The sequence below is a fragment of the Vicugna pacos genome, chromosome 12 (genome assembly GCF_048564905.1).
Source record: "Vicugna pacos chromosome 12, VicPac4, whole genome shotgun sequence".
Classification (NCBI taxonomy): Eukaryota; Metazoa; Chordata; class Mammalia; order Artiodactyla; family Camelidae; genus Vicugna; species Vicugna pacos.
In genome coordinates, this window is record NC_132998.1 from 19,459,100 (window position 1) to 19,476,814 (window position 17,715).

General features: G+C 34.3%; 1 protein-coding gene across 1 annotated transcript in view; it reads right to left on the reverse strand.

Annotated features, from left to right (window-relative positions):
- Positions 1–821: 821 nt before the first annotated feature.
- The window catches only part of LRRK2 (leucine rich repeat kinase 2), a 134,015-nt gene continuing 117,121 nt past the window's right edge, over positions 822–17,715 (reverse strand). The window contains exons 44-51 of the mRNA XM_072972988.1: positions 15,603–15,797; positions 14,373–14,566; positions 13,020–13,092; positions 12,033–12,217; positions 5,960–6,112; positions 4,497–4,705; positions 2,969–3,040; positions 822–2,474 (exon numbers count right to left, since the gene is read on the reverse strand). Coding sequence (XP_072829089.1) covers positions 2,353–2,474; positions 2,969–3,040; positions 4,497–4,705; positions 5,960–6,112; positions 12,033–12,217; positions 13,020–13,092; positions 14,373–14,566; positions 15,603–15,797 — 1,203 coding nt within the window. The 3' untranslated portion in view covers positions 822–2,352. The remainder of the gene's footprint in view (positions 2,475–2,968; positions 3,041–4,496; positions 4,706–5,959; positions 6,113–12,032; positions 12,218–13,019; positions 13,093–14,372; positions 14,567–15,602; positions 15,798–17,715) is intronic.

The window sequence follows — 17,715 nt, forward strand, 5'->3', positions numbered from 1 at the left end:
AATCATAAATCTCATCAATTACACTAATCTTCATATTAACAAATTAAGTATGTTCATAGTTAATACCATTGATAGAGTTGCACTTAATATGTTTATTTCAGTAATTGCAAACAAACACACCAACAAATAAATAAATAAAAACAAAAAGCCTGTTAACTCTTTGCAACTACTACTTTCGTTTTGACACAAGGAAATCCCCTTGCTGTATAATAGGCTGACACGGAATTTAGACTAATGTAGGATAGAAAAGTGAGTCAGTAAGTAGGGAAGGAACTGGACAAGAAGGCAATCTGTTTTGTTACTTCTGCTCTGTGTCACCAATGTATGTCTTACTGTCTTGATGAGAAGTGGTTTAAATAGTTCACACCGAATCAATAATGCTTGGCAGACTTAGAGAAGCTCCCCTTCCCTTCTATCTAAACTTCCCCAAAAGTGTATTTTCTGTTAAGACAAATGCTTATGTTTTGATAAGAATTAACAGTTTATGTTAAGACTTCTAATCAGGAAAAAATTTAAATGACTGTGTCTATTTTTTTTGAATAAATCAGTTATTCTAAAGTCTTTTTTTTTTTGTACAGCACCTAAGAATGAATGATTCTTCTTGAGAAAATTTATATGAAAACTTGAAAATACAATATATTATGCCCATTAGGTTTTATCCTAGGGTCCTGACAATTTGTATTATAGAAAATCAAATAGTCTTCAGGAGAAAACTTTAGTTAGCAATTCCTATGGTGGAATGTTCTATGCATGATTAATACAAAGTTTCATATTAGATGGAGTACAGACTTATTTGTGAAAAATGAAACATTATCAGCAAGTTTTAAAATTCATAAACATGCTTTAAAAATGTTTATTATTTCATTTAAATACAATGTTCATGTACATATTTCTCCATAATTGACTTTTGTAAAAAAAATTGCATATAAATACAATGTAACAGTGAGAAATATCACAGCTCCATCATTTTTGACTTTTTTTTTGAACTACATAAAACATTAAAACATAGGTCCTTTGAAAAATGGAGAATCTTTCAAGGTTAAGAATTTAATTACCCTTAATATAAAGAATTTAATTACCTTTAATATAAATTTAAAGTCTTTATACAGTAAAAATCTCAGTTCTAAGAATATTAAATGGGTTAGTTATCCTATCTGAGGGAATTGCTTGAAATGATAAATATTGGCCAAGGCCAATGCATTTACCAAAAATATTTTTTCTTAAAGCAGAAATGACACTTCCATTGTTACCTAAGTACTTGGCCCTGGTACTCCTACTATGCAAATTTATGCAAACAATTTAAGCATAATTTAGAAGACAGGGTTATCAGGTACCCATCATAACTACAAAGTCCCTTCCTTCTTCAGCAAACTGAAGAGTGCTACATACTTGACCCCATGGTCTTGGTGGGATTTGTAGAATTTCTATAATTCTGAAAATAGAGTTTCTAACTGCATCATGAAGGATTTGTAAGGTCACAAATTTAGGACGAAGATGAGTAGAAACATTTGGAGTGAAAAACATTAGGAACAAGTAGCCAGTGGTCTGACTTAGCACTGAGAATTAACATTAAATAAAACACAAAAAATATCTCTTGAAGGACTGAACATTGCATTTATACCAATTATAAAACTTCAGGGTGTCCACATTAAAAGACAGAGTTGCAAAATAAGAGAAGAGAGAGTGGTTATGTCTTTCCCAGATATAAGGACTTTGACTAAATGTTACGTTTTCTGATCGGTAGGTTTCATGGCATTTTCTCTTAGGTAAGGTGATGTTCTGTGAGGTGCACTGCTTGCATCAGTAACAAAAAGAACTCACGTCCCAAGAAAGGGCTTTACTGGTGCAAATTCACTGACTATTTGCAAGCGTATATGATAATTGCACTTAAAAGCAATCTAAGAAGGAATGTATTACATAGGAAATTGGCCTGATATTTTTATCTATTTTGCAGAATATCTAGAAAGTAATCCAGCAATAGTACTATCTTAATCACAGAATTTAAAGTTTACCGCCACTATGGGTAACGAAACCAAAAAATTATTCACTTTGTAAATTTCAGTATAAGTACTGTAATTAAATACTTTTTTGATCTCCTTTCATTACTTAATTCACAAAATTAATTAAAATCTTTAGGAAATATTACATTTTAAATAGTTCTTTAAATTATACTTTCACTGGCAACTATTTTATACATTTTTATAAAACAAAACTTATAAACATTCCTTCATATACATATGAGCAAACAGCATATAGTGGAAATACCCTTTTCATATGTAAACATTTTTAAAAGAAATATTTACAAGAGAAGATAATTCTCCCATCCGAGGATAAAGATTTACAAGATCCGTCTTATTCAACAGATATTCTTCTCATTTTTTCAGCTAATTCTTTCCTCACTTCAATATGTTTCTCTAAATTTTGCACTTCATGTGGCAGATTGATGTCCCAAACAGACAAGCAAGACTGTATCTCTAGAAAATTAAAAAAAAGAAATCATGTTTCAAAGATCTGCCATAAGACATTTTTATTTTATTTTAATTTTGTTAATTTATGTTTAGTTGCCTTAGACAAATGTATGTCTAAATACAGCTATAAATAATGCACTAAATTATTGCCATTTATAAGAAATTACATTTGGAATGTAAAACATAGAAATAACTACTAAAATTCAAAAAAATTAAAAATTAAAAAAAATGGATATAGGTAAGATATAAGGAAAAATTACACTTAGTTTAAATTTGAGCTAGTTCTCATAATGTAGGAGTTGATATCTCTATTTCACCAGAAAAATATTCAACATTATTAGATAACTAAAACTTGATTTTGAAGATTTGTATCTAAATTATTTGCACTATAAAGAAACTACTAATTAAAACGTGTAAACATATAATACGTTATAATCGACCATGTCACTGCACTCTGTCTGGAATACAGTACCCCATTAAACATTATCATTAAACATTACCTTTTTGGTGTTGCATACCTTCAGTATTTTTCCGATTATAACCCAGAACCAGCATGACATTTTTAAGGTTTCCTTTACAAAAAAAAAAGTTTTCTGTTAAAATGATATAATATGTTGGACTTTAAAGAGTACAACTGTTCATATTTTAAGACACAAAAACTTTGAAACCTAACTTATAATACTACGATTTTGGAGATCCCTCAATTACATTGAATAAAAAACTCTCCAAGATGACCAGCAATTTTTTAAAATTAGAAAATTCATGATCTACTCCTTGCTACAATTCTTATTAATTGTGTGAATCTGAGGAAATAGCTTAAGCTTTCTGCAAAATGGGTTCAATATTAAACATTACCCTTCCACCCAAACTTACATATTAAAGAAGTGTGTACATAATTGCTTTGGATACTATAAGACACTGGTCACATGTGAAGCATTTGGATGGAGATTTGCATGGATGGATATACTGATACTCTGTCACATAACCATACTTTATTCTCAAGTCATTCAATAATTTATTCCACAAATATTCATCAGAAGACTTCTACGTACTAGATCCTAGGCTAAGCCCTGAGAATAAAGGGAGAACAAACACATGCAGACCCAGCCCACATGGAGCTTATGGTCTAGTGAGGAGATTAGTTACTAATTAGTAACTAAGTTAACTGGTAAAAAATGAAACAGCACATGCAAAACCTTGAGGTAGGATGAAGTGTGGCATTTAAGTGGGACTGAACTTTCTTCTAGACAAGAAAGAGCAGAGAGGAATACGGCAAATGACAGAGACTAGAAAGGTGGGGTGAAGCCAGATCGTGTCGCATCTTGTAGATTATGTTTAAATTATTTAAAAAAGTCAATTAAATCCATTGAAATCCCACTATATATAATGTCAGCAATGAACAACAATTTGGATCCCAAAGTACATACAAATTAAATTAGGGGATATGATGACATTGGTGAACAAGATAAGACAGTCCCCTACAGACCTTCTGTCTTGCTGGTGCAGACATGTATCCTGGGTACCAATCACTAGCAGCACCTAATTCTAACTCCTATTCAAAATTTATCTTACAAAATCTCATCATGTGAACTTCTGAGACTTCACATGACACTAGAAAGTGAAGAGAAAACTTAAATTTTTTTTAAAAAACCATATTTTTATGGTCAAAGAGAATGTGAAAAAAGAAAAAGGAAGACACAAATAAACTTATCCACAAAACAGAAACATAATCACAGACACAGAAAACAAATTTATGGTTACAGGAGGGAGAGGGTAGGAAGGGATAAATTGAAAGTTTGAGATTTGCAAATATCAACTACTATATATAAAATAGATAAACAACAAGTTTATAGCACAGGGAACTATATTCAATATCTTGTAGTAATGTACAATGAAAAAGAATATGAAAAGGAATATATGTATGTATATGTATGACTGAAATATCATGCTGTACACCAGAAACTGACCCATTGTAACTGGCCATACTTCAATTAAAAAAAAAGAAAGATCTAAAGGAAAGAAACTTGCCTAGCTGTGCTGTCATCATGACTCTAACAGAATCACAAAAGTTGTGAATTATACGTATAATTCGACGAGTTGAGAGATCAAGGAGTAAGATGTGGCCCCCTCCGGTTCCTATCCAGAGAGCAGTGTTCTTTTGCAGGCTGAGAGTTTTCACTCTCCCAGAATAAGACATTTTGTGTTTCGATTCCTTGTTCAGTTTTACCAGTTCCTCCCTAAAACCATAAAGAAAGTCTGCATTAACACTCTTTTCAAAAATAAAGATTAATATCCCCTTTTCTATATTAGGCACACACATATAGATTTAACTTTTAAAATTATGAATACTTGACAGTATACGATGTATATCATTAAAACTGTACAAAACTAATCTTGCTGAATACAGAATGCCAAAGAGCTGCATTTCTCTACTTGAAGCATAAATTATCAAAGATAATACAACAATTGCCTCTTAACTTCAAGAAATTCTGAAATAACTAGATGGGTACAATTTTTATAAATAGGCCAATGTAATTTACCAAAAGAGAATAAATTTGCCCAATATGAAGGAAAAAAAGTCAGGTTCTAAAGCTTTTCATGAAGTCTAAAAGTTATAACGGAAAATAAAATGATAGTCATTTACATGTAAAAAATATTAATACAAACCGCTAAATTTTTCCCTGGGCTAATGAATGACTTGTGACCAAAATGAGGTATCCAGAAGTCAAAGAATCCTAATAATTTTAGAACCTCAGAAATTAAAGGACCCTTTACCAGGCAGAACTGTCAGCTCTTCTGAATATCAATCTCACCACACAGAGAAAAATTAAGAAGATTCTAGGAAAGTAAACTTCGAAATCTTATTTATGGTTATGGTATATAATCTAAATGTTCTCCAGCAGATAAAAAAAAAACCTATTTGGTAAAACCAAAACAAAATAAAACTAGAAAATGGCTAGCAAATCAGGTTGGCCAAGGTCCTGTTCCCAGCAGCAGCACACAAGGGATGTACCTGATAGGAAGTCCCCGACATGCTCTATTAGATTAAGCACTAGGCCCTCAGTGTGGCATCTTGAACCTCCCTCCCCAGCGCATTGGTCAATCCAGTCATTTTTTTCACCCATATTTTATATTGTTTTGTGACTTTTTCTTTGTAATGCCTTGAAGAAACCATATCTATTATGTTACTTTTTTTTTTCCAAAAATGAAATTTCTTGGATACCAACAGATGGTACTGGAAAGCATCAACAACTTTGTTTGTTTGTTTTTAATTTCTATTTAGAAGTAGAAAGGGAAAAAAAAGTTATACTTCCTCCCTCTGTGAAATCTGAAGTGTAAAGACAGCATTAGCAGGCATGAAATAACCAATGCCACTGCACCTACAGGCAACAAACACCACATTGCATGTACACTTAAAAATCTGTTAAGCAAGTAGGTCTCATGTTGTACTCTTTTCACAATAAAATAAAACTTTTAAAAAAATCATTTACTTTAAAAAGTGCACACAGTCTATCAGTTCGCAGAGTTTTTCAGTCTTCTTGTCCCACACTTCCACAAACGGGCTATCTTTCTTAGCAACATAAAGAACTGTGTCTACCACCACTGCGATGATGTTGGAATCACTATAAGATGCATAAGAAAACCTATGGGGGAGAAAAAAATGTCAGCAGTAGTCATTTTTCTACTATTTCAAAATGGAATGCAGCCTTCTATTAGTTCTTAATGCATATAAAAGATTAATGCTGTTTTGAAAAAGAAACTGGCTAGAGTATTTGGCAATTATTTCAAATTCTCCCCTAACCATTCTGAACAGAATATATAACTTACTTAGGTACGTTAGTTACATTTGGTTACTTCATAATTTTCCCCTGATAATAAAATAAAGGTTAACCAATGTTTATTTCTTATTTTAATTTTAATTTCACTTTTATTTGATTCCCTATAGAATTTTACACTGTCCAAATATGCAAAGTATCTTGACTTCTAAAAAAAAGACGTAATATCTGTAGCTTTACGATACTCAATAAAATCCTTATTGTCAAGAATGACTGGGAAGTTAAGGGTTAGTGATTTACACCTAGAGTTATAAAACATAAGATGTTAAAATCAACTTTAGTGGTAGAGTCTTCAAATATTAAATATATATTATATATTAAATATTAAAGGATATTTTGCATCAACATAAGCAACACAAGGTATGAAAATAAATCCACATCTTCACCCAAACATAAACAAAGAATATTGTCATTTTCCTCCTTTGAAAATAAAGGAAAATGACAAATATTTTTAAACATCTACCTAGGACATTGGGCATTTTACACATTTTTTTACAAACAGACTGGCTACCAAAGGTGCCATCTGCATGGCAAACTCCTAGTTAGCCTTTGAGGCTTAACTTAGTCGTCAGCTCCCCAGGAATTCCTCCCTGACTTAACAAAATAGACCAAGCATTCCCTTTCCCCAACTGGTGTAGCTGTAATATCACAGACCTTATTAAATATAAAATTGTATTTATTAGTGTGTCCCTGACACTAGACTGTCCCGTTGCCATGAAACCTGCTTACTGGGAGGGAGATGTAGGCAACAGGAGACAACTTCTGAGAAGCAGTAAATACTTTCAATTGTCTATGAAACTGGGTCCTAATCTCTTTTGTGAAATGAACATCTTTGAGAGCCCAGTATGTATGGACATTCTATCCGGTAAAGCGCCTACTCTAAATCTTACATGGAATTTTAGGGGGTTAAACGACACCATGACCTCATAATATGTTCTGTGAAATAAAAGAATTGGGGTCCCTCTCTTCTGAAGTATTTTCAAGCTTGTATAGGTTGGTTAAAAGTAGAAATTACAGAATGAAAATAAGTCCATCCACATATTTACCAAATGTAAGGAAACAAATCAATAAACAAAACAGAAAATCCCCATGCATGAAAACTCACAATATATAGCAGTATATCTGAACCCTGACTGAAAAAAAAAATCTGTCTGTCTGTCTGTATTTCTCTCTCTATTGTGAAAGGGAAAAAAAGCAGGTACATGAAAGAACAAATCTAAGGCATCTGATCCCCACAGGTGGGGATCAGACAGACATACAGAGGAAGTGACTTCTGGACTGAAACAGGCAAGAGGCCAAGTAGTGAGCCAGGAAAAGAGAGAAGCATGCAAGGTTGAGGTGAAAGGGAGCAGGTTGTCCTCAAGAACTGAGACAAACTCAGTCTGGCTTCGGCACAGTTTGGACCCTGCAGCCAACTGTTTCGGGAAGTGGCCCCACCCACCACTGATTTGATACCTGCTCAGTAAACCCTTGGCCCTGCAACCAGAACCCGGGACCTGGCTCTGCCCACCAGTAGGCCAGCACTAGCGACAGGGCCCCGTAGGGTTACATAATCAGCCAACTCACAACCCGGTAATGCAAACCAGAGTCCAGCAGCCTTCACACAAGGCCAGACTCGGCAGCCAAACAGACCAGAGGCCACCCCAGCCTCCCAGAGTCTGACACAGAGAGATGACCCTCACCGCCCTAAAAGGGGGAACCCCCAGAGCACACAGCTCTCGTGACGAGAGAGAAGTGCGCTGCTGGGACACATAAAATGCTACCTACAACAGGCCGCTTCCTCAAGGTCAGGAAGCAACCAACCTATTAGATACTTTATATAAAAAGCAAGTTAGACAAAATGATGTGACAGAGGAACCTATTCCAAATGAAAGAACAAGATAAAACCCTAGAAGAAGAACTAAGTGAAATGAAAACAGGCAAAGAACTCAGAAGTGTGATGCACAAAGTGAGAAGTTAGAAGTTGTAAAAGAGTTATAAAATACAAAAAACAACCAAACAGCGATAAAGAATACAGTAACTGGGGGGTGGGAGGAATAGCTCAGAGTACATGCTTAGCATGCACAACGTCCTGGGTTCAGTCCCCAGTACCTCCATTAACCAAAAAAAAAAAGAAAAAAAAAAGAAAATACTAACTAAAATGAAAATACACTAGAAGAAAGCAACAGTAGATTCAAAAATACAGAGGAGTGGATCAATAAGCTGGAAAGGGAGTAGCAGGAATCACTGATGCTAAACAGAAAAAAGGGAAAAAGAATGAAAGAAATGAAGACAGTTTAAGAGACCTCTAGGACAACATCAAGCACACTAACATTTACATTATGGAGGTCCCAGAAGGACGAGAGAGAGAGAAAGGGGCTGAGAACACAGTAGAAGATATTATAGAGGAAAACTTCCTGATCCTGGGAAAGAAAACAGACATTTAAGTCCAAGAAGTACAGAATCCCGTGTAGAATTAACCCAAAGAAGAACACACCAAGACATTGTAACTAAAATGACAAAAATTAAAGATAGAAAACACTAAAAACAGCAAAGGAAAAACAACAAGTTATGTACCAGGGAATTCCTATAAGGCTATAAACTGACTTTTCAGCAGAAACTCTGTTGGCCAGAAGGGAGTGGAATGATATATCTAAAGGGATAAAAGGGAAAAACCTAAAACCAAGAATACTCAACTCAGCAAAGCTCTTGTTCAGATTTGATAGAGAGAGCAAAAGTTTCACAGACAAGGAAAGGCTTAAAGAGTTCAGCACCACCAAACCAGCCTTTCAAGAAATGTTAAAGGAACTTCTCTAAGTGAAAACGAAAAGGCCACAATAAGAAAAATGAAAATCACAAAAGGAAGAAGGCTCATCAGTGAGAGCAAATGTATAATAATGGTAGAAAATCATCCACACATAAAGCTAGGAGGAAGGTTAAAAGACAAAAGTAGTCAAATCATAACTATTCACAATAAGCAGTTAAGAGACATGCAAAACAGTTAGATATAAAATATATTAAAAACAGTAATTACAAGGGGAGGAAAGTGCAAATGTAGGGTTGTTAAAATGCAGTTGAAATTAAGAGATCAACAACTTAAAACTAATGTATATATAGAGACTGCTATATATAAACCTCATAGTAACCACAAACCAAAAATCTATAATATATACACATGCACAAAAGAAAAAGGAATCTAAACATAATAATAAAAATAGTCATCAAATCACAAGAGATGAGAACAAAAGAAGGACAAAAAGATGTACAAAAAAAACCCCAAACAATTAACAAAATGGCAAAAAAGATCAATAATTATTTTACATATAAGTGGATTAAATGCTTTAATCAAAAGAAACTGAGTGGTAGAATGGATACAAAAACAAGACCTAGATATATGCTGCCCACAAGAGACTCAGTTCAGATCTAAAGACACACACAGACGGTGAGGGAATGAAAAAAAGTATTCCATGCAAATGGAAATCAAAAGAAAGTCAGTGTAAGCAATATTTATTTCCAACAAAATAGATTTTAAAATCAAGACTGTTATAAGAGACAAAGAGGGATAATGATCAAGGGATAAACCCATGAAAAAGATGTAACAATTGTAAATATATATGCACCCAACATAGGAGCACCTAAATACGTAAAGCAAATATTAACAGACATAAAGATAGAATTGATGGTAACACAATAATAGTAGGGGACTTTAATGCCCCATTTACATGAATGGACCAATCATCCAGACAGAAAATCATAGATATATATAGAATATTCCATCCAAAAGCAGTGGAATATACATTCTTTTCAAGTACACTTAAAATATTCTCCAAGATAGATCATATGCTTGGCCACAAACCAAGAGAGTAAATTTAGGAAAACTGAAATCACATCAAGCACCTTTTCTGACCACAGCACTATGAGATTAGAAATCAACAAGGGGGAAAAATGCAAAAATAAACACAACATGTGGAGGTTAAACAATATGCTACCAAACAACAAATGGGTAACGTATCAAGTGGTGCTGGGAAAACTGCACAGCTACATGGAAAAGAATAAAATTAGAATATTCTACATCATATACAAAAATAAACTCAAAATGGATTAAAGACATGAATGCAATCCCTGAAGGCATAAAACTCTTAGAAGAAAACATAGGCTGAACATTCTTTGACATAAATCGTAGCAGTATTTTTTGGATCCATCTCCTAAAGCAAAGGAAATCAAAGCAAAAATAAACAACTGAGACCCAATTAAACTTAAAAGCTTTTGCACAGCAAAGGAAACCACCAACAAAATGAAAAGACTACCTACTGAATGGGAGAAAATATTTGCAAATGATACAATTGATAAGGGGTTAGTATGTAAAATATATAAACATCTCCTATGACTCAGCATCAAAATAACAAATAACCCAGTTTTTAAAAATGGGCAGAAGACTTGAATAGACATTTTTTCCAAAGACATACAGATGGCCTATAGGGACATGAAAAGATGCTCAACATCATTAATCATCAGAAAAATGCAAATTAAAACCTCAATGAGATATCACTTCACACACTGTTAGAATGGCTATTATCAAAAACTCCACAAATAACAAATATTGGTGACAGTATGGTAAAAGGAAACCCTCATATACTGTTGGTGAGAATGTAAACTGGTACAACCACATTATAGAGGTTTCTCAAAAACCTAAAAATAGAACTACCATATGAGCCTACAATTCCACTCCTGGGTATTTATCCAAAAAGTAAAAAAACAAAAACACTAATTCGAAAAGATACACGCACCCCAATATTCACAGCAGCATTATTTACAAGTACCAAGATATGGAACAACCTGCGTCCATCAACAGATGAATAGATAAAGATGATATGGTATATGTGTGTGTGTGTGTGTGTGTTGTGTATATATATATGTATACGTGCATACGTGTGTATATATATACACACACACACACACACACACCAGAATAATACCCAACCATAAGAAAGAATAAAATTTTGCCATTTGCAACAACATGGGTGGACTTGGAGGGTATTATGCTGAGTGAAATAAGTCAGGCAGACAAAGACAAACACTGTGTGATATCACTTACATGTGGAATCTAAAAAATAAAACAAACTAGTTAATATAACAAAACAGACTCACAGATACAGAGAATTTTACCAGTGGGGAGAGGGGAGTCGGGAGGGGCAAGACTGTGCTCAGGTGTTAAGAGGTGGTAACTACTGTGTATAAAATAAGCTACAAGGTTAGATGGTACAATACAGGGAATATAGCCAATGTTTTATAATAACTGTAAGTGGAAATAACATTTAAAATTGTGAATCACTCTGTTGTACACGTGAGATTTATAAAATATTGTAAATCAATGATACCTCAACAAAAAAAGGTCAAAGAAAATATCCAAAATACAAGTGTAAAATCCATAGCTTTAGTGAAATACTGAGTTGACTGCTTTTCAAATTTCATGTTTAATTTGACAGAGATAATGAAAATGATAAAAATTTAGATTGATAAATACTAACAAATTTTCATGGTTTATCCCAAATGTGATTAGACAGTGATTTTTTTAATGTTCCTCTGCTTTCTAAGTTTTCTATAATGAATGTTCAAAAGTATAATAGAAACATAAATTATGCATTTTATAAGATTTTTGTTTGGGATTATCAATAGCATTATTGACATGATTATAAAGAATACACATGAATAAAATGGCAAATTAGTTGCATAAATAAGAGTAACTTACAGCTGATTTGTCCTGCTCTCAATGAGTTTCTGAATGGTGAAATCATCAGAAAATGAAAAAAGTTTTGTACCACATCCTCCCCACATGATGTTTTTTTCAGTAGAATTCATAGATTCACTTAGACACATCAGGGGAGTGCTGACATTTCCTATATTGAGTATCTTCAAAGGGGCAGCTCCTTTACACTTCGCCAAAAAGAGAAAACACATTTAGTAAATTGAGTATTTTCAGAATCAAACTGTAAAATTTGAGCTTCCTAAAAACTACTTTCTCATCTTAAATGGTTAAAGGTATTAAAATAACAATTCAAGGTACAGTTTTCAAATGATTTATAAAAATAAGGTTTAATTGAAGTGGTTTTCAATGTGTTATCCTTATATCTGTTATATCCTTGTATCTGTTCACTTCACCGTACAAAATTTTAAGGTAAATAATCTACGGATTATACTATAGTTTCTTCTTTGTCTCTCACTAGATAATAAGGTTTTTTGACAACACAGATTATGAATAGGTAGGATGTTGAATGACTAGATGGAACCACAGATGAGTGATGGATGGGAAAATTAATGCTTTAATGGTAAATAAGAATCTTAAGAACAAAAATTTAAATGATTTCTTCAAGGCTAAAGAAAAGGTTGCTATTGAGCCAGATTCACCACTTGTTTCCCTTGTTTTGCCTACAATATATTTATAAGCAATTACCTACTTCGTTTATATAAAAATGGAATTATTTCCATCCCTAACATAAATCAGATTTCATTTATCAATTCATCTTTAGTTCATTCACATAAAATATACAGTTGATCAGCAAGTACTTATAGAGTCTATTGTGCATAAGACTTTCTCAAACAATAGAAAGATAAAAGTCAGAATTTATGATCCTTCTTCTCAGGGAGTTTATAAACCCTTAGAAGGACAGTGGTGATGAGTAAACATAAAACAAAGAACTTAAAATAAACATTGATGTAGAATGCGTTCAAGATTTACCTTAACAGTTTTATCTTCAAAAATTGCTAAGTTGCCATCAGCAGTTCCCACTAAGAGGAAATTTTTTTGCTTGCTAAAAGAAAAAAATGCCAAAATTGTTACAAAGAGAATGTTCATATTGATCAAGATGACCTTAACGTTCCCCCTAACTTAACTAAGCATTAGACAGGTTTCTTCCTGATTATTGGTCCCTGATTTCCCTTTTCTTATAGCATTTACTTGTGAAACGTAAATTGCAACTTCTTTTGCTGTCCACTAGAGATGTAAGATCTTCTCTCAGCCTCTTGCCGATTTTTCAGCTCAAGAATGTCTTTCTCAAGGATCTGGGAGCCCTTCCTTTGAGATGTGATCAAGAAAGGTGGCACCACTATCTCCTGGTCTTTGTGGGACCATGGGAGCCTAACTTCAATAAGCAACAATTAGAAAACATAGATGGCCTAATCACAGTGATGCTCCTCCTCCCCAAGGTCCTCCAGTACTTTTCCACTAGCTCATTCCAGGGCTTAAAAACTCCCACCTTTTATTTCAGCAGAGCTGAGTTCAGTCCCTCTCCCCCAGTGCAATCATCTTAAATATGAAGTCTTCCTTACCTATTTGATGAAATTTTTATTTGACAATAGCCAAATAATTTCAACTCCAAAACTGCCAGTGGAGTTTCTGTTCCAGCCACCAAAAATTTACGCTTTACATTTTTCTAATACTTACTTATTTTTCAATACTGACTTAAACCGGAGAAGTATTATGGGGAATAATCTTAACGGCTCCTGGAAATCATCTTGCCCCAAATATTACAGCAATCAACCTGTTACTCAGACCTGAAATTCTGCCATTTAGATAAATTCTTTTGAGATAAGATCCTTGTGACCTATAAAGGTGAAGCCATTTTCACCTAATAACAACTTATGAATGTATTTACTGGAGTTTTTTTTTTTTTCTTTTCCAATTTGATAGTAGTGAGTTAACTGACAGGTTTTAGACTGGCACACAACAGGCTATTGATATATACATATTCAAAGAAAGAATGAATGAGAACTCATCTTTGAAGAGGCCCAACAAAAGTAAATTGATGTGATGAATGACAAAGAATTAAGAGACACAGCTGAGGTAAAACCAGAAGCAAGGCTGGTGAGTCTGAAAAAAATGACTGATCCATTTTACAACTGCCTCAGCTTGATCTGTGCACAAAAAATACAAATATCTTGTATCCTCCTACAATTCCCTTTAATTTATTGCAACCAAAGGAAAAATGTTACAAATGAACAACCTTTGCTGATACTCTTAACAATTTTGCACACAACCGAGTCATCTGAAAGGTATGTAATTCTCCCGCAGTGGTCCAAGTCACTACCTTACCTTTGCTTGGAGAAAGAATGGCAATACAAGCAAGTAACAGAATCAGTCATCTTTTCAAGGGTGTGCCTCCTTCTCTCGTCTTCAGTATTGATGACGAGGAGCGTGCCAGACTGGGTTCCAGACACGATCCAGCTTTCCTTTTCCACTGGAAGATGCACCAAGGCTAGGCACAGTATTCTGCTGTCAGTAACTTCCTGTTAAGAAAAAAAAAAAACAACACATTCAAAAGGACTTGGTTCCAGAGTAAGTGACTAGAACCTATGTAAAATGAAAATATTATCCTATTCACATAAATCTCTTCTTTACTTTCTGGCTTTTAATTTTAAAAACAATGCCAATTTTATTTTTTTCAACAGCCAATGAGTCAAATATTCTGCTTGTCTAGAATGCACCTGAAATTAAAATTAAATATTGAAAATGATTTTTCAATGTCATTACTCATTCCACCAAATAAAACAAGAGGATTGTTCAACCTTAAGAATAATGTTTAAGCACAACATTTATTTCAAAGCAACAGTCAAAATACTAGGTATTTTTAAGTCCAGAAATGTTCCCTTATATTTCCCAATACACTGTATTGATCCATCTTATAGAAGCCACGCCCAGATGGCCTCCATCACTCAGAGGCACCCACCCCCCATCGCTCTGAGTGTTGGCTACTCACAGCTCAGAACTGCACCCTTCACTACAGTTCTGGGAGCTGGTTTGCTCAGAAATGGCTGAGAGGTTATGCCACCCCTACCCTTAGGCAAATTGCAGCCAATGACTAACTGCTAAGTGGGAGTGAAAAACTGGCCCCTTTGCCTGGTGAAGTGATAAATCTATGCCGCTGTTCAAACTCTAGAGCTTCTTATGGGTAAAGACTGAGGCTAGACTTCCTCAAAAACTACATTTTGCTCCATCTGTCTTCTCGTACTTCCTTAAATTTTCTCTCTCCTTAAATCACTCGCAGAAGATTCTCTATTTCAGGCTCTGTTTCTAGGAATCCTGACCTAAGACACACATACAGTGTGATTTTAAAACAAAACACACGCTGCTTAATTTCATATGAATACACTTGTTTTAACAGGAAGCTAATTTAATAATAATCCAGTATTAGCTCTTATTTAATTTCTTTCTAAGTAACTTTTTAAATGGTTCATGCTTTAAAATAATTTGCAAAGTAAGTTTTCTAAAGTATCACTAATTTAAAAAAATAAAAATAAAAAAATAAAGGGTATTTGGATTTACCTCAGAAATGTATCTTTCAGTATTTAAGTCAAGAAGTGAGAGCTGTCCTTTGTCAGTGTGCCCACAGCCCAGCCAAATGCTTGCATTCTTGCTAATATGATTTGAAGCAACCATGCATTCAACAGTGAAGTTTTTAGGTATTGATATTCGTCTCATGAGACAGATTAACTCAGCTGAATTCAAAATGTCAAAGACCTGAGAAAGTTTAAAAAAAAATAACAAAACAACACATATCAAGTTAACACATGAGCTCCTGAAAGATCATATTATTGCGTATAATAGCATGCTAAAGGTTATAGCTCTATCCAGAAAAACCTAACTCTGTTACTCACCCAGAGCAACAAGATTAATAATCAAACTATAGATACAATTACATTAAAATAATACTTATTTTTAAACTGTGCAGGATGCATGCTCTTTTGTATGCCTGGTATGTTTTGTTAACTTGAAAAGAAAACTCTCAAAAATGCCAAGTGAACAGAAACTTAGCAGAGCCAGGAGCTATTCCTCACTCAGTTTGATGCTGCAGAGCCACATCACGTTGGAGATAAACATGAGCACCAAGAACAGAACAGACCAGCTACCAGGTGAAGGGAAAAGAAATTTTGGTCTTTGGTAACAAAATCCACAAATCACCTGTAGATTCCATTTTTCCTACAAGCACCAAAGAACTGGAGAGATGGTACAGAATCACAGAAAGGAAACGGAACCAGGAATCAGGGAACTGGAATTAGACCCCCGTGTCACAGCCACTTGCCTGCCACTCATGAGACCCCGAGAAACCGCCCCTTCTCTCAGAGCCTCATCTGACAAAGGTGATGAGTTTACCCATCTCGCTTAGTGGACACTGCATTTTAAAGGTTAAACAGGCATGTGGAAGTTATTGAATACTGTCATGTACGGTATTTAAAAAACCCTCAAGATCGTTACATAATCTATAAAATACAGGTGAAGTATAAGCGAAAATGAAAGGAAGAAAAAGCAAAATAAAAATTAAGCTTTGGAAAATTTCACTGTGATACCATTTTTAAAAAGTCTGTGTGATGAACATCAGTAGTAATCAAAATTAATAAGCCAGTAGGTTAAGTAGTCAAGATGACTGTCAAGTTTGATAAAGTCAGTGCATACATGTTCTCTGCTACTTTTCAGTAGGAAATTTAAAGTTGAACAAAAAGTTTTCAATGGTTTATTAGAAAACCAAGAGTCCACAACATAAAAACAGGTCTTACTTGATCTATTAAAATCTGTTTCATTTAAAACATTATAAGGGTTCTGTTTCTGATGATTTGGAGAAAGAGGTATTTGGACAAAACTTCCTGCTGAAAACAACTTAAAATGTTGAAGAAATAATTTTTTTTGAATGTCTTAAAAACATTAAAGCTCTGACAACACCATACAGAATTATCAGGCCAAAACATTAATGAAAGACAGAATCCAGAGAGGTAAGAGGAACCCTAAAGCCAGATCTGCCCTTAGGGCTCTTGTCTATTGAAGCAAAGCTGATGTGTGGTTTTTGAATATTTTATGGGGCCAGTGGGAAAGAGTTAAAATCCAGGGACAGCTCCAAGTGGAGAATCTAGTAAAAGTCCTGTTCCCATAAAGCTGGGACCCCAAAGAGCTGCTTATTCAGAGTAATTAAGAACCAGGAATAAAGCCATTCCACGCTCCCACTCTCACTGGTCTCTAAGGAGAGTTGCCTTGGGACTTCACAAAGGGGGAGAGAGCCAAAGAGCCCTGAGACGTTGTTATTCATAAGCTTGCTCTCAAGATTTGTAGACAAGATTCCCATCACTTGGAGGGTTCAAAAAAAAAAAAATCTCAAGCCAGGAATTCAGTTTAAAGCAATTTACAGCAAGAAAATCCAGAAACAGATGTGCAAGACCTGTACGCAGGATTACAAAACTTTATTGAAAGATATTTAAGAAGACCTAACTAGAGATAACCCACATTCAAGAATAGAAAGACTCTATGTCACAAGGACATTGCAAGTCCGGTCCAAAGAACAATAGGAGTTTTCTAAAAGTTGACAAAGAGATTTAAAAATTTACACGGAAAAACCAGATGAGTAACTAAAGCATTCCTAGAGGATAAAAATAAGAGGGGAAAGGAGACT